The following is a 26,153-nucleotide window of genomic DNA, read 5'->3' on the forward strand; positions in this document are numbered from 1 at the left end:
TTTTCTTTCTTTTTTCTTTCGCTCATTGCTTTTAAACAAGTGCCGCCTCAAAGACAAAAAAAAAAAAAAAAAGTTGACCTTCTTTCACAGTTGAGATGTTATTTTTGATTACTATAATTCAAGTTTAACTCGGAATTGCTGCGGGTAGATGGCGGGGCAGAGGCTCACGCGCACACAGGCACACACTTGCAGGGGGGGGGGGAGTGCGCACACTAAGAGAGAACCACAAGCCCTTCTTTTTAAACCTGCGATATTAAGATAAAGACAATGGTATAGTAGCCACATCCTGTTCACTACAGAAGAGAGTGATATGCTCACATACTGTAAAGCATAGAACCGCCCCCCCTACACACACACACACACACACACACACACACACGCACACAACAAACATGCATGCAGAGGAGAAGCATGACACCTTTCTCCACATGAGACTCAGACACATTTTTTCTCACACATCAAAGCTTCTAATTTGAGAGTCCCTGAGCTCCAAATGTGAATCACATTGTGTAAGTTGTGAAGAAAGACACGTTTCGCTACTTCTGATTAAAAAAAAAAAAAAAAAACAACACAGGAAGTAGCGAAACCAGAATCTTTAACATTTCTGATGTCGAATCTGTTTACTTCTCGCTCGTTTCTTTTCGCAGTCAAACGGCGTCCCAGTCCGCTCAGATCCGTGCGACCGTCTGAATCCGTCCTTCTTCTCTCGTTGCCATGCTCTCAAGCAGCTAGCCACAGTTTGACTTCTTGGCACATGCACTCGGAGAGCTTTACAGTGACAATTTGAGGACAGCCTTTCAGATATGACAGTGGCCGGTTGACTGAGAGCTTTGTACAGTGTCTGTGTATCAAGCAGTGGAGCCTCTTGACTGAGCACCGGCCAAAGGGCGAGACGCACTACCTGCACACAAGCTACACATTGTGGTGGTGGAGGCCTTGTGGAGCCCAGCTGGCTTTTCCTGGTGCAAAGTTGCCAATACTACTATTTTAATTTATTTCTGTGTCTATATTTTTGTCTTTAATCCTGCCCTCGTTCTCCGTTCCATAAACCAATCACACTAAATCTAACGCATTTCTTTGTTGGCATTTGGTGGTAAATGCTATTGGTTTTTTATTATTTTAATTTGCTTTTTGCTTGTATGCCGAACACTGGGTGTTGATACAGTACTTCTGAAGTTGTTGAAACGCCACAAGCTGTACCCATCAGATTCAAAGTGCTTGAGTCAAAAGAGACAGACAGAGAGAGAGAGAGAGAGAGAGAGAGAGAGAGAGAGAGGGAGAGAGAGAGAGAGGGAGGGAGAGAGAGAGAGGGAGAGAGCAACTTCGAGCATTAAAATTCAGAAGATAATTACATTGGCTACACCCCCACCCTGTTGAGAAAGTGTTATGTTTAATAGTCTCTAAAAAGAAAATAGGTTTTTATCTCACTCTCATTTTCATTAATTCCTAATTGGGGTGGGGGGTTGTCTGTTATTATTTCTTAGATTAAAATAAACATAGCATGTCCCATGTTCAAACCCATCACACTACACGGGCATGATAAGGACTTCATGCCTCTGTGAATAAATAAACAATTCATCTCCACTGGTGGAATTAAGTTGCTTACAGCCTTAAGCTAAGCCATCCTGATTTATATTTATATTTATATTTTTTTTTCTCAAAAGACTTAAAAGCATATCCTCGCTTTTGCAAATGAAGTTCACCAGTTTTTTTTTTGACCTGCTTTATATGTATATCTTTAATTAGTGTCTTGTTTAGCATAAACCGACTGATTATCGCATAGTCGTGACCTAATTACCGCGCACGCTTCTTAACGCCGGCATAGTGCCCTGAGGAGCAAGCGAAAGTTACCTTTAAAAACTTGTGTAATCATTACCAACGAGCCTCCCTTAATCCCACTAAACATACACTTATCTAGCCCCGGCCGGCCTGTGTTTGCTGGGTAGGGAGAGGGGAGGGGTATGGCTGTCTCCAACCGTGTTTATTAAAGACATTTATTAATCGCTGTGGTTAAAACGAGTTTGTCCCTACGCTCCCAGTCTTTACTCATGTTCCACAGGGATCTAGACTGCTAACCTGCAAATGTGAACGCGATGGTTCTCTGGAGTCGTCTGTTTGGCTTAATGTGAATGGTGGCAACAGCGCAGCAGTGTTAAGGGACAATTGTTACTATGTCCAGTGCAAGAACTTGCAAGTGAGACATCACATACCCGTACGTACCTGAGTATATATGATATGTGCGGTACAATGTGTACACTTCAATAAAACTGTCTGTATGCGTGTGTGTGTGTGTGTGTGTGTCAAAGCAAGGTGTGTGGGTATTTGAACAAAGAGGTTTTAAGTTGTGTGAGGAATGTGTAGCGCTGATTCTTCAGTGGGTATTTGGGTTATTTTTTCATTCCTCCCTTGATTTGACACATTGATAAATACACACATCTATAGACTTAAAGCATTTTTTAGTGGAAACTATGTTGGTAGAATTGTAGGGCTGTAAGTCAGTAACATTGAATTGAAGAAAGAAAACTTCCAAAGTGTATGTCAATGGGATACAATTTTGATCCCTTTATCCACAGACTGAATACAAGTGGTTGTCATTCATTCTCAGCTTTGTTTTGTCTTACCTGACGATGGTGAGGAGGGATGTGGGCTGTCATCTTGGACGCTTCCTGTCTGGGAGTGTCCTCCTCCAGCTCCGCTCTCTTCTGTCACGTTGGATGAACCCGGAGTGGTGGAGCGGCTGATGGACTGGGACTCGGGGTCACTGGCTGATCCACGGCGTTCGTCCAGACCTTGTTGCTGGATTGCTTCCTCAATGCCTCTCCTGTCTTTGCCGTGGATGCGGGAGTGGACAACCATTTGATGGTAGGTTCTGAAGACCCGGCCACAGTCAGGGCACTCTGACGGCTTCTCCTTCAGCCCGGAGAGGCTGGAGAGGTTGTAGTCGATGTTTGGGCTTCCCAACCCAGCCAGGGCTCCAGGAGCCTCAGCACTACCATGGTGAGACATTAAGTCACGGTGACTGTCAAAGCCCCTTCCATCCTCCTTCACAGACATCATGGCTCCGCTAGCAGCCTTGGACCCCTGCAAGGCCTCTGAGAGCTGCTTCTGCTTTGAGCTATCATTGGAAGCAATCAAGGAGTAGTCTTGTTTATCCTTTGAGAAGGAAGCCAAGGCCCTAGCACCCATCTCATCTTCTTGCCCGGGGGGTATATGGTGCTGGTGCTGGTGCTGCTGTTGCTCCTTCGGCATGAAAGCCCTGTCCATAGCCATGCCACGAGCCATTATCTGCCAAGCTTGATAGCTATTGAGGGAGTCCATCTCAGCCACTTTTGCAGCTGCCTGGAGGCGCTCCATGCAGCTCGATTTGAGTGGTGGCACTAGGTTGAGACAACCCAGGAGTGAGTGCTTCTCATTTTCGCCCAGTGCATGGCCCATACCTCCTGCCATTGGCCCCAGCAGCTTCCCTAACATCTCCTTTTCCTTCATGGCTATCCCTGCTTTTGCCAACATTTGGTGCTGCTCACTCAGGCCTTGTTTGTCTGGTGAAAGGAAGCCTCCCTGAAGACAGGAGATGTAGCGGGAATAAAGGTTGGCATGAGCTTCCTGAGCCAGATTGCTCATGCTATTGACTGCTGCCATATCCTGCTCACTCGGCTGGGGTGGCTTGTTCTTGATGGCCAGCTTGTTGAGATGCACCTTCATGTGGTTCTTGAGGAACCAAGGTTCCTTGAAGCGACGGCCACAGATTTGGCAGCAGTGCTCAAAGGAGTCCTTGTGCTTGCGCATGTGGCCCTTGAGGAACCAAGCTTGGCTGAACACCTGGCCACACACGTCACAGCGGAATTCAGTAGCCGCCTGCGTGCCGCCGGCGCCACCAGCGCCCTGGCCCGCCGTGGTTTCAGCTGTGATGTGGGCCTTCTCCACGTGACTTATCAGCTCCTCTTCGTGAGAGGCAGCAAACTCACACAGAGTACATTTGTAGGGCTTGTGGAGTATGCGGATGTGGCGGTCCAGCTCCTCACGCTTCTTGAACTTCCCTTTGCAGAAGGTACAGCGGAAGCCTGTAGTTGGGTTCAGGGTCTGTTCATCCTGGGTGCCAGCCGGCTTGGGTGAAGAAGAAGGCTGGGAAATTGTGTCTGGAGTGGCAAGGCCAGAGGTGGGGAGGAGGCCACAGGCTGAGCCTAGTTGCTGCTGATGGGTGTTAGAGCTGCTATTAAGGCCCAGATGGGGTGTTTGAGCTGTCTGGAGGAGACTGCTGCTCCCTCTCATCTGCTTGTCCCTCAGGATGGCCCTCTCCTCCAGCTCATGCAGTAGCCTATTCTCCTCTCTGACACGGCCGCGGCCCTTACCAAGATTCCCCAGCTTGTGGGTACGGAGGTGGATTTTCAAGTTGCCCTTTTGAGCCGCTCTATGGTCACAGTAGGGGCACTTGAAGGGCTTCTCTCCTGTGTGTGTGCGCATGTGCAGTGACAGGATACTGTTAAAACGGAAGCGCTTGCCGCACAATGGACAGGGATACTTCCTATTCTTGCGGGCGTCATCTTCGATATCATTCATGTGGGACATGATGCCCAAATTCTGGCCATTGAGAAACTGCTGCAAGTCAACACGCCCGTTCAACCCACTTAGCGCCCCTGCATCAATGTCTCGGTTGAGCTGATTAGCTAGCAGGGCCATCTGACTGCTGATAGGTTGACTGGCCAGGGCTGCGTGGTGGGTCTTCTCATCCAAAGGTGTGGCTGCTTTCTCTTCAGGGATCTGTTGTGGGCGGTGTAGGTCAGGGAAGGCGTGTCCTAGCTGGGCAGTAAGCTGATGAAGCTTTTGACTGATTGGGTAGCGGCCATTTAACACTGCACTGCTCAAATGACCATCAGCATCGGGCACCGCTGACGACACACCAAGACACAAGCTAGAGTCCTCCATCCTGTAAAACCAGACAGAAAGAAGGAGACATTAGAAATAATAGAATTGTAGACCTAGAAATATATATATATATATATATATATATATATATATATATATATATACGCTATGCCATGGTGGGTTCTGATGTACTCTTCGTATTTACTTTGCAGGAATACAAATAGATTATTATCAAACCACATGTTGAAGCCTAACGTGTTACTTCATATAGGGAAACAACACCTGTCCTGTGTCACCCGGTACAGGGAAATGAAATGTATTGTCTTTGATGCACAGAGCACTGTGTGAATTGCCAGCACCAAGGGCCTGGAGGAATGCTGTGACTCCTTAGAACTTTTTCAAAATATAACACCATTTTGGATGGAATAATTACTCTGTAAACACAGTGAGCAGTGTATAATTAAGCTACTTGTGCCCATCCTATCAGAATTCCACCAATTACACGCCTTAATGAAACGGAGCAACGGCATTGTCGGGAAGCCACCACAATACTACAATTATGATATTAACAATAGCACTTAAAACCAAGGGGTTATTCCAGTAAACACAACACTCTTATCTTGTTGCCACGACACTTGTCTTGGCGCAAAATTCCATTAAAGAGCTGCACTACATTTGATGTGAATCACTTTGCTCTCCCTCTACTTCCTTCCATTCCCCCAATTCTCTCTCTGTCTGTCTTCTTCTCTCTACCTAACTCTTTCACGGTTTCCAGGGCGGAGAAGACAACAGTTGGCCGTGTTGAAATAGTTCCCAATGCAGCCAAAGATGCATTGGTTGATACACGGTTGAAAAAATTAATAATCAACAGATAACCACACCCTCAAGTGTGAGAGGAATAAGCAGATAGCAGTTACTTTGTTGTATTTGTTCTACCAACTGTATGACACAGAATAATGCTGCAGCCCTGGGTCGCTGTAATGCTACCTAAATATATCCCGATTTTCTGAGCATGTTGTACTGTCGGTGAAAGTGTTCATATGTGTAACATCAGTGATAAGTGAATAAATAACAACCCACAAAAAAGAATAACATTGCTTTTAATGCAGATCCATCTGCTCTCCAGATGGAGAGGTATAAACATCTATCTGCACACTTCCTCTGGCCGCTGGCAGGGGTCAAAACCTCCGAAACAATAACCACAGTTCTGCTTTGGTCAACAAAATATTGTATAATATCCCACTAAGCTGATTAGTATGCTGCCTGGTAACAGTGGCAGCCACTGTGCTATAACGCGTGATTTTAATCATCAAAAAATCCTTTCATGGAGAAGCGGTGTAAAGCGCTGGCATTAGGTGAGTTCACTTTTAAGAGAAAGTGGGATCATTTTAGACAGCTTATGGACTCAATCTGGCAGCAATAGGGCACACCCACATTAAATATGTGCACACATGTTCAGCATACACTTTACAGGCAAGAAGGGCAACCGAGGTTCTGCCAGGCTCTGTCTTGCTCTTTCTCTCTCTCCACCTACAGTATGCTTCTAAAGCATGGAGGACTCTAGATTGTGTTTGGCTCATTTGTTTTCTCATTCATTTGAATTTTTTTTTTTCTCTCTCTCTTTTCCCTCTCTCTCCCATCAGTAGGAGGTTAGTAGACATAAGGGGTGCCTGTTCTTTTAGCCACTGGCCCCTCCAACACACTGTCGATGGTGGATTCTTATCTTGCGGCCATGAATTGGACACTGTGACCGGCTTCCACTTGTGTTTAAAGGAATGTGACACTTGTGGGATGCTCTTTAAATTCCCCTTATTTCTCCCCACAAATATCTTAAGCAATTCTACATAATTCGTCCAGAATATAATAGGCACGCTATGTTCTGCAGGCCTATGTGTAACGGCCACTGAAGATACTGCTTCTGTCAAAGTCTGCTTAAATTTGTGATCGCGGTCTCATGTAACTTGAATAACGCTGCACTCATCTGAGAAATAAAGCGTCTTAAAAGCACAATAATATCAGTTTATCCTTAAATGAAACATATATATATATATATATACATAGTTTATATTTGTACATTTATTGTGAGAATAATATTGGGAGAGAATTGCAAGGAAAGACAAAACTTTGTTGGACTGTTTAAAATTGCTTGGGTTTTAAATTGTGTTTATTTGACGCCCCAGCTTCCATCACCAGGCGTGCTTATATCGGAGAAGACCTTATTTGAATGGGCCCTTTTTACATAGGCGGGTGCCTTTTGGAATAGAAATCTGTGATTTAAACTAGGCTGATGAGCTGTTGCTCATTTGGGGAGATAGCAGCTTGCCCTTTTCTTCAATTTGATTTCTGCCTTTATCTTTAACATATAACAAAGGCAGATAGACAATGGAATAATGTGAAATGAACTGACGAATCCAGTTTGTGTTTTTTATAAACGTATCCGGGCTGACGAGCGTATGCAAATGAGGCACATTAATATGCTTGCCTTGCTCCCGAGTCATTTTATATTTTTTCCCCTGATTAAAAAGGACATTTCTTATGTGACATCCCCCCTCTGCTCATATCAACACACACATGCAAGGGAATTTGAGGCTGGTGTACAAGTACGAACACACACACACACACACAGAGAGAGAGAGAGAGAGAGAGAGAGAGACAAAGACACGCACTCTTAACACAACCCTTTGACTACAGACAACAATTCAATATGCGCATGCCCTCTAAAAGACATGGTGAGTATGTTGCACTATCAAATGGCCGCCTGCAGAAATCACATCAACACTTCTCTCTTATTTTGAAATCATCCCGACTGTTACTGTCACGAGTCTCCACATGTACAGAAGAAAACGGCCCAGTGTTACACTTTCAGAGGATGAAGGCTCAGGTTTGTCATTCTTACCGGTTGTATCAAGGAAAGGACTCGGTGCCACTTTGTCCCTATCATGTCTCACTGTCTCGGCCATGGCTGTGTCGCCTGTGTCGCCTCCGATATGAACAGCACATCCACTCTGTAGCTTTGCACTGGTACAGTATCTATCTGCCGTTATTCTAACCTGTATAACCTTATCACTTCCTGGCATGTACAGCAACGCCGCCTTATTAAAACTATTGGCTCCTGTGATACCTCTAAAACCGCAAAGACTTCCTTTAGCATTTTCTCACGATGGTTCAGTTGTTGTCTTTATAGGTTGTGGTTTAATATTCAGCAGAGCACCACGTGCACCCGCAAACACACCAAATCCTCCACACATTCATGCGCGCACACATAAACTGTTTTCACTCTTCTCTTCGCTAAATGCATTTTTTTTTTTTTTTTCCTCCTCTGCTCTTTTTTTTTCTCTTCAAGCCTCAGCTTAATTATAAGTGGTATCTGTAACACAATGGAAGTGTATTTCAGTCAGCATTTGAATGTGCTCGGTTCATTTCTGTCTTATCAATGGTACCACGCATCATAAATGCAAAGGGGATTTATATGTGTTTCTCTCTAATTGTAACCATATAAATTACTGAAGTATATGAAAGGCGGCGTCAATATTAGGAAATGGCTTACCTATTATAAATTCGCATAGAAATACAGATTCAAACAAACTTCTCGAGTTTACTGTCGGGCAGTTTTGTCACAAAACTTTCCTCTGACATTTAGGACAAGATGGGGGAGAAACGAAAGGGATCGAAAAGCCATTAGTTGAACTTTACTTTGTTATTTTGACACGTATTGACACAAAACCCATCGACCAATCACAATGCAATACCTCATTAAGTCCTAATGAACAAATTCATTGCATTAAACAAATCAATCATTATTCACAATGTGCTGAATTCCATCATATTTGCACCCAAATCATTAATGGGATGGAGGAGGACGGGGGGAGGAGGGGGGGGGGGGGGGGGGTTGCAGCTACAGCAATTTGACGTTGAAGGGACAATGTGGGTATTCACCGTATGTTCCATGTGCTGAGCGTTGAATGCTAAATATTTAGTGATTACACAAGCAGCAGGGACGTCCGGATCCATTCGAAAGCTGTAAGTATGGTTTTCCAAGTGCAAACCTCCGGGTAAAAGTTGCTTTAGTCGGAGTCAGTGCTTTGGTAGGTAGAACTGAGCAGATATGAGTTTCTTCCTGGCTTGTGTTTTGTTTCTATTGCAGGTGGTCTTTGCAAGGCGTCTAATTAATCCAATAAAAAATCTGCCTTGTTTTCCTCCCTCCCTCCCCCCTCTTCCTCTCTCTCTCACGCGCGCGCACGCTCTTTGACTTCACTGCATTATTACTTTCTGTAATGAGGCAAAAACACTCTGAACTGCACATGGGAGACAGTCACACAACCCCTGCCAGATTCAATCCGAACTCCATCCCATGCCTAGAGCCTCTTGATCAAAACTCATAACTCTGCGCTATCAAAAAGATGTGAGGCTTCAGAGATGGATTGTTCTATTTTAACACGGAGAAAATAACAGCAAGGGAGCAAGGATTTGACGAGAGCGCGGACTCAATAGATCAGTGACAAATATGAATGAACAGGAGCCTCTGCCTCTCCCCCTTTCTCTTGCACAATATGTCATTGAGGGCTGTTTAAGAGGTCCTGTCAACAGGTAGTTCAACTTTCAGCTCATCCCCGCTGATCAGTGGGAGCCCTCCTGACAGAGAGAAAAGAAAGACACCGGGAGGGAGCGAGAGAGAGAGAAAGAAAAATGTTGTGGGTCTTTTTATCTGTCCGTCGCTCTGACAGCCTTGCAGGGGATGCCATGGGAGGAAGATCAATGCAGGACAAGCGGATTCCCACAGTTCATTGTTCCGGGCCAGCCAAATCATCTTCCCAAGACTGCTGGGAGCTCAAAGCTTCCCTTTATGATAACCATCCCTGGTATTATTCCCACTATGATGATGGTGACCTGCAGATGTCTCCGTCTGTGTGTGTGTGCGCGCGCGCGTGTGTGTGTGTGTGTGTGTGTGTGTGTGCGTGCGCTTGCGAGTACATGTGTGAGCACCTCTCCCCTCCTGAATGCACCACAATAGCGGTCACAGCGGCGTGGACAGACCCCCGCAACGAATAAAGCACAGCGTTGAGCGCGGGATTAATAGCGCTAAACATTTGTTAAGCGAGCTCTGTTTAGCGAAGTACAGCGGCCGGAGAGAAAAGCCAAAGAAGAAGTAAAAATTACAGTAATTGACGTGATAATGAACGGGCCTCATCAGTCCTTTAACACAGTAACTATTCTGTTGCTACCGTTGTCGTGCTCCACTGAACTGGCAATGAAAATTAGGTATCACACGGACATTTTTCAGTCTGTTGACACCGTCCTTTTGGGAGACATTGAGTGGCGGGAATTGTTTTTAACAGATGCGAGGGTGTCACACGTGTAAAAACTGCAATAAAACCAGTTTTATGTAACTTCAAGAAGCAAGTAAACGCTGCTTCAGAGGCCTTCCCACACAGTTCTTAGGAAAACATTGCACGAGTTATATATTTGTAGTTTTTTCAACAAATTCGTCCCACCTTCCGTGCAGCCATTGGTTGCATTCATTCCCCTACATAATGCCAATCCTCTTGCAAAGGCTCGCTTTGACAATAAGGCAGTGTTGTCGACAAAAACTAGAGCACAGGCATGACATAGTGTTTGAGTTTCATGTCTCTGCACATCGACTTCCACAGTGTAGTTAAAATGAATTGAAACCTATTGCTGCTCGGAGTAAAAAAAAAAGATTCAAGACATTCGATACAAAAGTCTGGATCACTACATTAGGCCTTGGATTGAAAATTAAAAGTGTAGCCTATTAAATGTAAATCATGCATAAACACCACACAACACCAAAAAAACATTAACTGCCATAGGATGGATAATCCCTTGTTTCCTCCTGACAGCTTTAAAATGTAATCTTTACAGGCCGAAATGTATTACTCCTCTTTAGAGAAGTTCTTTTATTGTATTTTTTCATGCTTATTTATTGGTTCCATACAGAGCCATTTGTGGTTTTATTCCTACCAAGTATGACTTTGTCTAAAATTGCACTTTTTAAAAAAGAAAAAAAAAAAAACAAGAAAAAGAAAAAGCCTCTCAGATCAACTTCCTCCTCAACTCACATTGAAAATGTGGCTCTGGTGTCTTCTAATGTACCTGTGTGGTTTGGTCTGCTCTGTGTCTGGTGACTAAAACTCAGCTTCCTGTCAAATCAGTCAGAAAACCAGGACACAATACCGTGTGTGTGTGTGTGTGTGTGTGTGTGTGTGTGTGTGTGTGTGTGACTGTGTGTTAGACAACAAACATGGCAGTGTAGAGCGCTCACGCATGGTTAGACTGCGGGAAGAAAGAGGCCAGAGAGACAATGACCACAGTGTATCTGGCACAGCTTACATCACTGGTCACCCTCTGCGCTGCATGTCAATGCTGTAAACAGTCACACACACACACACACACACACACACAGAAATCTGTAGGTCACATTATGGGCCAGCGCTGCCTTTATGCAGCTTGCAGAGTGACTGCAGCGATGACATGCGAGATTCAAGATTGAGACTAAAACAAAGTCGGGTTCAGTCTCGCTCTGTTTCTCAGGTGGTGGCAGCGAGAAAGAGACAAACAGAGAGAAAGGGAAAGTATTTGAATGTCAATACGGCCTAAATAACAGAATATCAGAAATAATTGCTGTTTTCTTCCGCTCATGCTGGGCGCATTCTGGTAGAGTTTTGCATAATGACTACAGTCGAGGGGGGGGGGGGGGGGGTTGGTGGCGGCGGTGGAGGTAATAGTGGTGGGTGGGTGGGTGGGTGGCAGCGGTGGAGGTGGTGGTAAAGGGAGGGGTTGTTGTGACAGGTGCTGAAATCAAACTAGGGAGGCAAGGGAGACAAAGGTTCAATTTACTAAGAGGAGACTTTAATTGTTACACAGCTAATTAAGAGAAGAAGGATCTCTTTTTGCACTCTCGACTATTTACCGAGAGCTGTGTGTGCATACATTGGGAGGTAAATTGTGCCTTCAAGCCAAGTGAGCCTATGGTAAAGAGAGTGTGTGTGTGTGTGCGCGCGTGTGTTTAGAGAAAAGAAAATGTGCGGTGCTCACCTCAACATACACCGCATCTTTTTCGCAGCTTCTGCTGCTGCTGCTGCTGCTGCTGCTGGGAGTTTGGGACTGCCTCTTTCTTATTTCAACTAAAACAAAAGTCTATGGCTAATTAGCAGCACTCATTACAGGAAGCAAGTCAGGTAATTATTTTACATCATGCTGCCGATAATTGAATGATTCTTCAATGTCTGAATGTCTGTTTGAAAGTATCTCTTTTTCTCTCCCCCAACACCCCCCACCACCACCACCACCACCACCACCAAAACCCTTTACTTTACTCCCTCTTTCTCTTTGTCTTTGAGAGAGATAACAGAGAGAAGCTGGATACAGGTAGCGCTGCCATATGCTCTTGAATGAAAAAGCTCTTCTGTCGAGGCAAATGGGATTTTTAAATATTGAAACTGCGTCATGTCTTTTTAATATGGCCGTGTTAAATCGCTCTTTACTCCATCACTTTGAAAGACTCCCCCCTTTCTATCTCTCTCCTCTACCACTTTCTGCGTCTCTTGTTGTTGCTTTTTTTTTTTTGTTGTTGTTTGTTAATCAGAAGAGTTTGAAGGGAACTTCAGCTCTCAGAGAAGTAGTTAAACTCATTATGCAACCATGCCGTGTCTTTTTTTTTTTTTTTTTTTTCTTTAAGCAGCACACTTCCTGTTTAAGAAAGCAAACTAATCTTATCAAAGCCATCGAGAACTTGTGTGGAAATGCTTGCCATTCTCTGCATATGTTACGATATCTGTCAGTGGCCTTATAACTGATATTGTTCTCGCACTCTTTTGGCGTGAATGGGGAAGAGGAGAAAGAAAAAAAAAGAAAAAAAGCACACTCTTTCTCTCCTTTCGCCTAAAAGTCAGATATGTACAGCGAGCTAATGTGGCACTTAATATAAAAGGAAAGGAAGAGAGAGAGAGAGAGAGAGAGAGAGAGAGAGCATTATTTACTTTAAGGCCAGGGTGTATTTATTACAGACTAATTGTAGCAGAGGAAGTGCTTTGGAGGGGTATGCTCTCGGGAGAGAGGGTGGAGGGACCTCAGGGACACAAGAGAGCATGTTTATCTATCAGGCTTTATCAGAAAAACACCTTGGCGACTGCTTTTAAGATCAGAGATTGGGTTTGGGAGGAGTGCAGGAGGATGAAAAGGTTTACAGGGGGAAATAAAAGAAATGAAAAATGGATAAAGAGAAAAAGAGCGAGAGTTGAAGAGACATGCCAGCGAGGCGGCGTTTGCATCGGTGCCAACGCCTGAGTAAAAGGCAGCCGTGATTAAAGCAGGAAGGAGAAGTTGGGTGAAACCTCAGAGGAGCGTTTTTTTTGTTTTTCTGCAGGCTTCTCTGTGAACCGGACTACAAAACACAGTGTTACGCACGCACACACACACACACACACACACACAGATACGTATGTTCGGAGTATTGTTGGTGCAAAACTCATACAGGCGCACCACGCAGGAGCAAAAATATATGCTGTGCATGCACGCAATTCATAAATGTGCAAAAAGGACAGCCTAGAGCTGAATCCAAACAGCCTGTCTGTGTGTGTGTGTGTGTGTGTGTGTGTGTGTGTGAACATTTTGTCCTCACAACAACTTGAGTAGTTCGGCTAATTCAAAGAAAAAGAATTGAAATAGACACCTGAACTAGTAGGTGTAGTCTAAACATGGAAGATCGAAACAGTTTAAAAAGTAACAGTAGAAATGGATAACCGAAAGTGAACGGGTGAACTAGCTAAAAGTAAAGGATAAATCTTGGAATAGATAGTAATAGAGAAAGGGTTGGAATAGAAAGTAATGCATAGGTAGTGGTAAAGTAATGCAGCGTAAACAGCTGAAATAGTTAGCTTCAAGTATCAAACAGTTGAAATAGTTAGCTTAAAATTATTAAACAGTTGAAATAGTTAGCTTCAAGTATCAAACTGTTGAAATAGTTGGCTTAAAATTATTAAACAGTTGAAATAGTTAGCTTCAAGTATCAAACTGTTGAAATAGTTAGCTTAAAATTATCAAACAGTTGAAATAGTTAGCTTAAAATTATTAAACAGCTGAAACAGTTAGCTTCAAGTATCAAACTTTTGAAATAGTTAGCTTAAAATTATTAAACAGTTGAAATAGTTAGCTTCAAGTATCAAACAGTTGAAATAGTTTTCTTAAAATTATTAAACAGTTGAAATAGTTAGCTTAAAATTATTAAACAGTTGAAATAGTTAGCTTCAAGTATCAACCAGTTGAAATAGTTAGCTAAAAGTAATGGATAAATGACTGAAGAAAATGCTCAAATGAATGAATTATAATAGTTGAAATGCCCATATTTGTGTTATATAATTCAAAGTGTTAAACATCAGGTTCAAACACATTTGGAACATGACGTGGTGTTGATGAGGGGGTACTTGAGTCCGTCTGGCAGGGCGATGGGGGTACGTTGGGAACCGCTGCCCTGAAGCGAGGACACTTCGCCAGCCCTCACTTCCGTAAATTCCCCGATTGGGATTAAGCTTTACGATCAGGATTAGATTTACATGACGTTTTATGCTAAATAAATGTAGTCAATAGCTGCTCACAAGTAGTAGTAGCACCAACGTGTGCGGGTGTGTGTGTGTGTGTGTGTGTGTGTGTGTGTGTGTCAGTCTCTCAAGGTATGCTCTGGCCGTGTCCCAGGATTCCTTGCGTCTGTCTGCACCGGAGCTTCAGCTCGGAGCTGTCTGTCCCAGCCAACACTGCATTTCTCTCATTCTTCTCTGCCCTGCGTGACCTTCAGCGTCATCACTGACTTATCTTCCACTACAAAGGCTACAGTACACACACTCATTAAAAAGACACACACACACACACACACACACACACACACATTTTGTACGTGTGTGCTCTGACGGGGGCCGAAGTTCATTAAGGCAGTGGATGTTTATAATGAAAAATGACCTCGCTGTAGTACACTGTGTGAACTTCTCCCTCGAGACACACACACACACACACACACACACACACAGACTCTCCTGTAAGTGTTGCTTTACACTGTCTCTCTCGCATACACTCGGACTGTATGCGGATTATGTTGTGATGTAATGATATGCTATGGTGTGAAGTGAATATGTCAGAATATGTAAAACAAACACATCGAAATGCAGTGCAGGGAAGACATGCTACGTGTCCCCCCCCCCCCCCCCATCTGATTAGGTGCTAACCTAAAAGAATACATTTGTGGCCTTTAGGGATGAGCGATTTGTGTTAAGAGGCACAACTGCTGGCGTTGGTGTCTAAGTGGTTGCCGAGGGTTGCTTGGGCCTCGCAACTTTCATTGTGTGTGGCATAAATATCTTGACATTTACAGTAGCATTATGAAAATGTCTGACACCGGCAGTCAGGGCCAGCTAGCTTCCTAGCCGGCTGCTAACTGCTTGCGCCTGCCACTTGACGGAGCACTGAAGAGGCTGCATCAGCTTCCCTCAAATTCCCTCCTCCTCCATGCACGCACGCACGCACACACACACACACACACACACACACACACACACAGACACACACAGCGCGCTCCTCCATGAGTTCCAGAGCAGCCCCCGGGGTGTTGGATGTGGACAGTGGTGGGAGGTGGAGCTGTGGGTGGTCATAATCTACGCGCCCTCTGCCGTCTCCCATCACCGCAAAAAACAAAAAAAAACCTCTTCCTTTCTGCCTCACCTCCTTGGCAATACCCCTCCAACCCCCCACCCCCAACCCCCCACCACACTCCTCCCATCCCTCTCCATATTTTCTCCCCCTGCATCTGATTAAGTTAACAATGTGGTGTTATTTGCATGCTGATTTCGCAGACCCCGACCCCGCCCCCCGCCGCCGCCACCCGCTCCCTCTCTCCCCTTCTGTCTCTCTCTCTCTCTCTCTCTCTCTCTCTCTCTCCTCAATTTTCTGACAAACAAGAGAGGCAGGATCAGAGTAATGTGATAGCACAGCAGCCAGCCAACGCAATCTGCCTCAAAGACCAGGTGTTCGCAATCCACCTCCCTCTTAATTCCTGCCCCCATCATTTCCCTTGTTTTTATTCCTGTAATTCTTCTCTTTTCTTCCCTCCCCTAGTTCTTCTTCTTCTTTTTCTTCTTCTTCTTCTTCTTCTTCTTCTTCGTCTCCTCTCATCTATCCCTGGTGTGTTTATAAGGTTGTATTATAATCAAATCTGGAGCGAGGGAGGCCTGTCTTTTTTTATTAATTATAGGCCGCAGTTGATGTGAATGTATTCCGAAAGCATCTTCAAAATAGGTCGGCGGTACAGTTTGCTATTCTTATCACATTTAAATGTCAACACGGTGCAAAGCCCTACAAATTAGTTCAGGCAGGCTTCAACCCCCATTTAACATTTAAAGCGCCATTCTGTAGGGCTCAAAGAGCGATTTAAATCAGTTTACACACACACACACACACACACATATAGGGAGATAGCGCTTCGTCTTTCAAACTTCTCATTTCAACACAGACATTTAACTGCCAACCTTTGCCTGAGAGAATTCAGTGCACCATCGAGAGGAAGGTGGGTTGGGTGGGGGGGTGGGTTGTGGGGGGGGGCAGGATGAGAGAACAAAAAAGAGATATAAAGCAACAAAAACAATGCATTAGCTTCATGAATAATAAATCTGCCCGTCTATCCATGCAGAGAAGATCCAGGTTTTCAGCATCTCCGCATAAATCCACTGTCCGAATGAATAAATCAGGACAGGGGGACATTTTCTTGATCACTGGTAAATAACAACAATGATCTGAAACACATCTGTTCATGCGCAGTGCCAGCTAACCCCTATAGAGCAGCGCGAGACAATGGAAGCCTAGCATTGTTGTTCTACACGTCGGTGGCTGGGCATACCAAGTGAGAGTTTACCCATCCCGCGCACTCACACTCTCGCACACACAGATCTGTTGATACAAACAAGCATAATCAACAAACAGGAATCACGTACAATCCATCATAAAACACTCAACATTAATATCCTCGACGACAACACAACTGTATTATCCCTCTTTCAATAGGAAATCTGAGATGGCTTGCTATGAATTAAAAGCTTGATCCGCCGGACGTGACGGCTGGACATAATTGAAGGAATACAATATTAGTGAAGTTAAGAGCTGTGGCGAAAAAAAAAAAAGAAAAAAGAAGAAGAAGAAAAGAAAAATCTTCAAACTTTTCTAAAAGTCAGGACACCTCTTGAGTTCTAACTAAGACCTTCGCGGCACATTTGAAGCAGTTTTTCCCAAAACGTCTCAGGTCATTATGATTAATAAAAGCCTGGTGGCACTAAATGATCACATTTGCAGGCCTCTGTAGCGTAACTCACAGAGAATGAGAACATAATATGCAACGTCGATGATCGATGATTCTGTAAAAAAAGCCATTCGTTGCCGAAAAAAATATCCATTTCTAAATAGCTATTTGTGGCAGTGCGCTGTGGTGGTGATTAGCAAGGTTTGGTTACAGAAAGTAAACTGTGGTTTAGGTTAGGAAACAGATCAAATCCCAAGGATGCAGTTGCGTTTTGAACTGGCAGGAGCGAAATCCAACGTAACACTCCTCCAGTTCTTATGAAACATTCCTACAAGGCCTCCTGTTGCAATACGATATCCGCTCGTAGCAGCTAAACCGCGATGAACCGCTTCTTTAATGTTATATTTGGGCACTCGGTGAAGATTTAAGAAAGGCCGTGGTCTTGTGGAAATATTTTTTAAAAGCGCGAGACGCGGCACGTTTACTGTGTTGACGAGTGATTGGGAGCACAGCCTTGCCCTACCATTAACTAAAGCGCTCTCGCGGCCTAAATCGAACCGCCCGCCCTGTGCGCTTTGTACGCCCACCATCCATAAGCGCAAACAAGCGCAATGCTTCGTTCTCTTGAAAAAAAAATTGGGGAGGCAAATTTGCACCATGTAAACGTGATTTCTAGGGGTCGGGGTTTGGCATTGGACGCCACATGTCGCTTGCGTGCCCCCATCTCTGTTCAAGTGTGGTCCTTGGTGTCGGATGTGGACAGTCCCCTTGAGTTTTGACCCCTAACAGATTTGGTTGAAAGCTCTAGAAAATGCTAATAAGTGGACCTGGACTTAAGATTGTCAAACTACCTCCAAGTCAGTTATTTAACAGGCTGTACCAGTGCAAATTTAATTAACCAAAAGCACAAAAAAATAAACCAAAGAAAAACTTTCAGCTGTGGTTTGGGGGAAAACAAAATGCTGCGCCATCACCCTCGTAAAATGTTCAATGCCTCACTAGCGTCAAAACAGTGCAATGAAAACCACTGACTCCGGTGAACGCTCTTGACCTAATGGGGCATGGAGTTGCCTTCGAGATAAGCGTGTGAAGTGTACACTTGCACACGCACAGATCCAAGTAAGAGGGGTCGTGACGGGGGCGGGGGGGGGGGGGGGGGTTGACGTTCAGCCTTGAGGAGAAGTTGGCTCTGTCAAGCTGTTTCATGCCATCGAGATGCAGGATCAACTACGAGCCTAGGAGACACACACACACACACACACACACACACACACACACGTAGCCCTGCAGCAGTAGGCTTGTTATGAGACTTGCTCTGCATCGTTACACTGCTGACCCCGGTTGTTCCAATGACTGTATGAATGTCTAGGAGGGACCAACTCAAGCAAACAACGCGCAAACAATCACAGATTTAGATAAAGACGAGAAGGAGGACAACCCGGACAATTTAAGAGGCCTAAATGGCGGTCCACAACACTAATACACCACCCTAATGAGTCCAGTCCATTTCAGTTATTTATTAGCTAGTCTATCACTACACTTTATACGCATAAGTATATATTAGGTAGCCTAATATGAGAAGAGGAGCCAGTGTAGGGGTCACAGAGAGACTTCAGTATCAGCTTACAATTGCCCTATTACATCAGCATAAGTAACTGAATCCAAAGAGCTAACTAGCTTATAGAGAGACCCAATCACTCTGACTGGCTTTCCTCTACCTCTAGGCTTGGCTATGACTCTTTCCCATCCAGCTCGGAGCGGAATGCTCCATGGGTGTGCCTAATGTGGACTCGCTGAAATGTCAAAGCATTATATATCCTTTTCCGCACAGAGTGGCCCCTAAGGGTTTAATTGACTGCGCTGCAAAGTGAGTTTGAGAGCCACGGGATGATGAAGATGAATATGTTTCATTAGGGGGAAAACAGGACCTGATGGCTAGAACGGGCGCTCCAGAGAGAGAGGGTAGGAAGAAGCCTTACGCGGTGTGAAACGCACACTTATCCGTCCACGATGAAATGTGCACGCGTAGCTTTCCACCCCTTGGCTAATCGCCTTCAGTGAACTTGCCGAGGTAGCGATTCATATTTAACACGTGTTCTGTTCACCTCTTCCCCCACCTCTTTTCCCCCTACCCCCGGTTGGCCTCTGTCTTTCTCTGCACCAAACACGGGAGGAACGAGGCTCCCGACGACTGCCTGGCGACTTCAAATACTCGTCAAACAAAGAACTGAGCAGAAGACAGAGAGAAGAGACGGGGCCCCCGCTACTATCCCGCGGCCTTCGTTTACCAATTATACTGAGTACCTGCTGACAGGTGGGTTGTCACAGTGTCTGCTTAGCCACCCAGCTCCCCTCGCCCCCCCCCCCCCCCTTCAAACATCCCGTCACTTTCCATCCCACTCCGTTGCAGTTTACCACGTGCTGCGGAGAGGAAAGATCCCTGCAACCTCCAGGCGAACGGAAGAGAAGAGGAGGGAGGGAGGGAGTGGAAAGTTTGGCTTCGAGACTCGACAATTTAGAGCGTGAGAAGACGAGGTGATGAAGAAAAGGTTATCAGAGTCAAAAGGTGAGGCGTCGGGGGAAGCTGTCTGCCGCTCTCTCGCGGGGCTAGTTCAGTGGGAGTTTCCGAGGGCCAGTGGTGACGCTGTTGCCCATACCTTTCGTGATGGGGCAGACTCCTAGACTTTATTTTTACTGTAGTATTGTCCGTCGAGGCTACGACAGATTGAGATTCTTTGCCTTTCATCTTAAGGCAGTGCACTTCAGCTGCATCTGAAGATTTATAGTCATTAACTCTATGAGGAGCCTGCAATATCAAAAGTGGACGACATTAACGCACTCCAGTTTTTGATCAACTTTTTTTTTTTTTTACACTTCTTCTAATCCCCCTTTTCACTGACAGTGTCTCCCACCGACAGTTTCTCTTTCCTGAAACACTGCACCCCCCCCCCCCCCCCCCCACCCATTGCTCCTCTGTCTTGCCGTCTCAGAAACTCAGCCAGCCAACGAGCACAACTGAGACAAAACATAACCATAATGGCTCATTAAAGGGAATGGAGACGACTTAGGCAAACAAAGCAGCCTTCATTGGGCTGTCACCGAAACTCCTGTGATGGTGCGTCCAAACTCACGCTGGTGACAAGGAGGCAAAAATGTCTTCCTCCCACCGAAACTTGCCGCGGCTTGGAGTGTTTCGACTACGCGTGACGTGCCTCTGTATTTGTTCAGTGACAAAACGAATGTATGCGCGGCAGAGTGACAGACCACTGTGCTCCAGAGAGGGGGAGAAAAGTGTGTGTGTGTGTGTGTGTGTGTGTTCACCCTCACTTTCTCTCCTCACACTCCTCTAAGTGTGCAAAAGTGTCCCACTGTTAGAATCAAAGTAGGCTGAGGTTAAACTAACTGTTTAACTTAAATTAAGCCAGGGTCACGGCTTGGTAAAAGTCGGAAGTATGTGTTGGGTTGATGACTAATTACGCCATTGCTGAGGTTTTGCGGGTGCACGCGGCGAGTTTGTGACACAAGTGCGCCGCAGAACTAGTGAGCTATGAGTGGCCTTCAAATAGCGAGAGCATTACAGACAGGTTACTAGTGATCGCACTCTCACACGCACACGCGATCCTGTTTTTCACGTTTCTACTATTCTTTCAAATAAGCGAGACGAGATAGTTCAAGTCCCGCGTGCGTGGGTGTTCCATCCAAAGGCCTCTTTGAAAAGAAGACGCTGCCACTGCACGCAGAGTTCCTTTACTATAGCCCGGAAAAGTGTGACAGGGAAGTAGACGGATACTGGAGGCAAGTGGGGATCACAGGCCTTTGAACGTATTCACACTTTTCATGGCAGAGATATTTTGAGACTCATACCAAACCTATGTGTGGCAATCAGTCGAATGGCGCGTTCTGTAAAACACCTCCCGCTGTCTTACACTCTACTGAAGCTCCTCAAACTTCTGTGGGAACGTTGTTTCTCACTTTTTTTATCCCCCCCCCCCCCCCCCCCCCCCCCCCGAGTGCGCACAGCTAATCCTATAGGCCGCCACTGACCCAGCACCTACTGCAGTGAAAGCACAGTTGTATCTGCTTAGCAATCCCTCAGTAATTAAGGAAGGCCCACACCATGCCTAAACCGCTCCCTGACACAGTGTTGTGTCTGCACTGCATGGAGACACGCAGTCATAAGAGGCTTAAGGCTCATGTACCTGCCGCTCTTGTGTGTGCGTGCGTGTGTGTGTGTGTGTGTGTGTGTGTGTGTGTTTCAAGAATAGAGGGACAGAAGATTATAAAAGTGATCGGAAAAGTAGAATTAACCGCCTTTACTGCTTTCTTAATTACTGCGAAGTCCACCTCTGTGTGAGCAGCACTATAAATACACTCCAACTCCCAAAAGGCCCTGAAAATCCAACTTGTAAATGAATGAACACACACACACACACACACACACACACACACACAAATACACACACACATCCTTTTCACGGACTGACCAAAAAATGAACCCAGCACTTCTCAGAAACTGGGCCAAACCATATGTCCTTCTGCGTATTTCGGGATCAGACTAATTCATTTTGATGATGGCATAAAGAATGATATCTTCTAAAAAAAAAAAAAAGATTACAAAAAAAAAAAGCAGACAAAGCTGGTGAGAGGCAGAGAGGGGGAAAAAAATAAAAGAAAGAAAGAAAGAAAGAAAGAAAGAAAAGGAAGCGACCACAGGAGGAAGGGCCGTGGGGAATACATGTGATGAGTCCAGGTCTTGGGGGGAGTTCCAGGAGAGTAAAATGAGGTTGAACCTCAATAGGATCAGCATCCAGGGCAACGTTGCAATAAGGGTAGAATTTTTTTGACCGGGATAAAATGATCTGTTATTAGGACAAACAGCACTAAGAGGAAGTTCAAAGATAATTGAGGGATTGGGGGGGGGGGGGGTGTTCGGTTTGGCCATCAGGGTAACAACTGGGGTCGATGCGACGCAAGATATACATACTTTTAAAGAACTCCAGCCGACTGCGGTTGGGTATTACATCCGTCAGCCTTTCTCTCTACTTTTGGTGCAGTCCAATCTAACTTTACCCGGGGCCAGCCCCTTTCCCCATCTCTGTTAAGTGGTGACATGACATGGATAAGTAGTGGAGGGGAGCAAGATGGACAAACAAAAAGAGAATAAATGGTGAGAAAGAAGAGGTTGACGTCCCCTGAGGCTGATGCGGCCTAAATGTTTTAAGAAACCGTTCATTTGCCACCGTTACCAGTCAATCATCTCGGCCTAGTGAGCCCGAAGGCACCAGCGACACCAGTTCAGCTGTTAGTCAAGGTTCTGAACTGTAAGACAGAAGACAACAGGGACAAGGTAAGCAAGATTTGGGTTTCCTTTGTTGAAACGTGCTCGACTTTCCATACAGTCGATGCGCTCTTTTCGCCAGGCCGAGGAGGAAATGGTGCCGAGGTGAGCGGGAAAGGGCAAGAAGAGGGGAGAGTGCTGCTCCATCATCGGATCCACCGGAGCTCCGGCCTCTGGAAACCGACGGACAGCAGCTTGGTTTGCACATCTGCAACAAGGCGGCAAACTATGCAATCCATTTGTGTTGCATTTTGGAACCGCTGTTGGCAGCAGTAAGGGGTGGGGCAGCCACAGTAACGTTGACCCCCTTGCTAGAATGTTCTGGTCAGAAAAAAACGGCGTCCTTCCCTGGGCAGAGTCTGTCCGACGGAGCGAGGCAATGACACTTCTCCAACGAGATTGTTGGATAAAGATTGTTTTATGGGCAAAATCATAATTAACATTAGTTATAAATGTGGACGTGTGGCGGGCAAAGCACTCAATTTTAAGATGAGTGTATCACCTGAAACTTTTATTTTGAAAACTTAAAAACAGTTCGGCAAAATGTTATGAAAAAGCTAGTGTTTAGCAGCATGCTTTAGCCATTTCCAAAGCATGCTGCTAAACACTAGATTTTACCTAAACACTTTTGGCCGAACCTGTTTTTAAGTTTTCAAATAAAGTTTCAGGTGCTTACACTCATCTTAAAATTGAGTGCTCTTGCCCGCCACACGTCCCCACATTTATAAACTAATGTTCATTCATGATTTACTGCCCAGTAAAATGTATAGTAGCTCAAATAAGCAGCTAGTTGCTGCTGTCTCACTCACTAAGACATCAGTAAAGTAATGCAATAATATTATACTTTCACATTTACTACGAAACACTGAACCGTTTCTAAAACAATACTAAAAAAAGAAAATTATAAAAAAACAAACACTAGGTGGATTTGAACTATAGATTCAAATTGTCTCTAATTCAGCCTTCTCCAATCTCAGCGCCATTATGTCAGAAAACACAACATAATTGTCTTTCGGTTGACAAGAACTAAAAATACGCAGACAATGGCTTTGAGATGAGCAGAGGCACAAAAAAAAAAAATAATAATAATAAAGGAGAGGAAATGTTTTGTCCTTCAGCCATGTTTTCACTCCACTCCCCCCCCCCCCCCCCCATGCCAGTGACTGCAGAATAAATAGATATGTGAATTAAACCCCATTGTTTTTTGTTTTTTTTTAAAAAAAAAGGGATCTGCCACTAAATTTAGGCACTGTTCTTGCTCAATGTGAAAGAATGTGCCAGTTATGTTACGTTTTATTTTCTGCCTTTCCCTTTATCCCTCATTGTAATCTGGGGCTACATGCATCTCGTGTTGTTTGAACAAGTGTGAGTGGTGTATCTATGCATGTGTCGAGACAAAAGGGGAGAGGGGAAAAAAAAAAACCCAAACGCACACATACACACACATATAGTTCAGCCATGCGATTTTTTGCAATTAGAAAAGACACAAAAATAATTATTCTGCAGCGCAGTCAGTCGACATATCCTGAGTCGATGATGCACGGATCACGTGTTTAATAAAAAAGGTTAATCAGTTGTTAATCAGAGGATTAATAACTTGTTATTTTCTTTACAAAACCATTAATATTATGCCATAAATATTTAATGTTGATAGGTCTGTTTTTTTTTCGTTTTTTTTTCTTTTTTGGTGGGAGAGACGTCGTGTGGGTGTGGGTGGGTGGTGGGGGGTGGGGGGGGGGGGTGATATGTGCTTGGTGATGCAAGGCAGAGTGAGCAATATCCAGGCATTTATGTGCATTAATCATGCTTTGGTGAAGACAAATAAATTCATTCATGTTTATTAATACAACCTTGGAGAAAACAATACTCTTTACATTATTCACCGAGTTATTAATGAAGGATTTATGAACAGGAGGACCACAGGACAGAGACTGGGGATCAGGGAGAAAGAAAGGCAGACGGCGGCGGGTGGGGGTGGGGGGGGGGGGGGGGGGGTGGTGCAGAGGGCAGAAAGAGGGAGGTCAGAGTCACAAAGCCAGGAGCAAAAGTTCATTACTGTTTGGGATGGAAGGAGCGCGGATGTTTGGGGAGCGGATGAAGTGCGTGCGTGTGAAGCCGACCAACACTGGAAAGCTGGGGGTTAAACAGAGATTTTCTGCCCTCTCTCTTTCTCCTTAACAAATTACCCTGCCCGCTTGCTAATCAAAGCAAACAAATATTGCTTTTCATTCGCTCCATTTGTTTGAACGAACATACAGACATTCCCAAAATACTCATTCCCAGCTCAAATGTAATTAAATTGTGCCTTTAGTGAAAACATGCAGTGGTACTCCAATTAGTTGTGTTTTTTTTCTTCTTCTTTTTCTTTTTTTTTTTTTTGTCGTTGGGTAAAGACGGAGAATGGCAGCGGGTGCGCCCCGGGCACCTCGGTGTCCCGAAATGGAAGTATGTCTTGGCGGGCATGATGGAGTGCGTGGGGGGGGGGGTGGGTGGGAGTGGGGGTTGTGTTTGTTAGACAATGTTTGGGTGCACAAGGTTGACTGCCATGACACAAAAAAAAAAAAAAAGGCTTTGCAGAGTTGGTGGATGATTTAGTGATCTGATGATGTTCTATTTGTGACGGGTATTACCGTCTCGGCGAACTGTGATATGAGATGAGGAACGATAATGTGTCCTTGTGACTGTCCTCAAATGGCAGAATGAGTTGCTTTTTTTCCCCCAGTGCTTAAATATAACCAATGTTGAATTCTGTTAACCACTATTCTGTTTTTTGTTTTGTTTGGTTTTTTTTTTTGGGGGGGGGGCTCATGCAGCCAGTAGAGACCTGACAGGAGACAAGGGGAGAAAGGCCAGCCCCTCCCCCAACTCCTAAGAAACCAAAGTACTTGTGCCCTAAGCCACCATCTTTCCTTTACCCTAACCAACTAGGGCAGTCTTTATCCATAGCAGTGATCCAGAAACACATTTGTTACAGGTGATTTGTTACAATTTCGGAGAGAGAGAGAGGCGCTGGCATACGATGCTGTGCTGCCCAGCTCCGTCTGCGGATATCGACGATGGACAATTCTGCAAAAAAAAAAAAAAAACTGGCCGAACGCTTTTAAAGTTCTTGCTCTCCACAATATTCCCACCACTACTCTTTTCTCACCGAGCGCTGAGCCCGTTAATCAATTACGCGACCAGTTCAAACGGGTACAGCCTTCCCTGCGTGAGGCCTTGATCGGCTCCTCAGCCAATAACTCACGAATCCCGTTGTTTTATTGGTTTACAGTGCTGTCGTCTGCACACTTTACGCGCATTAGGCCGAGGTTGGATCAGGAGGAAGCCACTATTGAATTAGCGCGCACAAAAATCTTTGCGGCTAACTTCGTGCCGCACAACTTCATTTGGAGTAATATTACAACGCATTAAAAAAAAGTCAAAACTTAATATAACGTTGGCTCTTTATTCCTGCTGGCTTTCAACAGTGCCAGTCAAAATGATGGAGAAAAAAAGAAAATGGCGTAGGTGTTTTATAAGATTGTGTCAGTGTTTTGTTTATGCACAATGGCAGCGAAGATGGGCTTCGTACACTGCTGTCCGTCCGGGAAACCCTCCTCGAATCGTCGCCCCTCTCTCCTTCTCCATCTTAGAGCGCCTTCTTTTTCTCACCCCCACCCC

General features: G+C 44.9%; 1 protein-coding gene across 1 annotated transcript in view; it reads right to left on the bottom strand.

The window, feature by feature from the left end:
* znf536 (zinc finger protein 536) overlaps positions 1–26,153 on the bottom strand; it is a 122,310-nt gene that overhangs the window by 58,954 nt on the left and 37,203 nt on the right. The window contains exon 3 of the mRNA XM_070906749.1: positions 2,622–4,924. Coding sequence (XP_070762850.1) covers positions 2,622–4,923 — 2,302 coding nt within the window. The 5' untranslated portion in view covers position 4,924. The remainder of the gene's footprint in view (positions 1–2,621; positions 4,925–26,153) is intronic.

This window comes from Enoplosus armatus, chromosome 1 (genome assembly GCF_043641665.1).
Source record: "Enoplosus armatus isolate fEnoArm2 chromosome 1, fEnoArm2.hap1, whole genome shotgun sequence".
NCBI lineage: Eukaryota > Metazoa > Chordata > Actinopteri > Centrarchiformes > Enoplosidae > Enoplosus > Enoplosus armatus.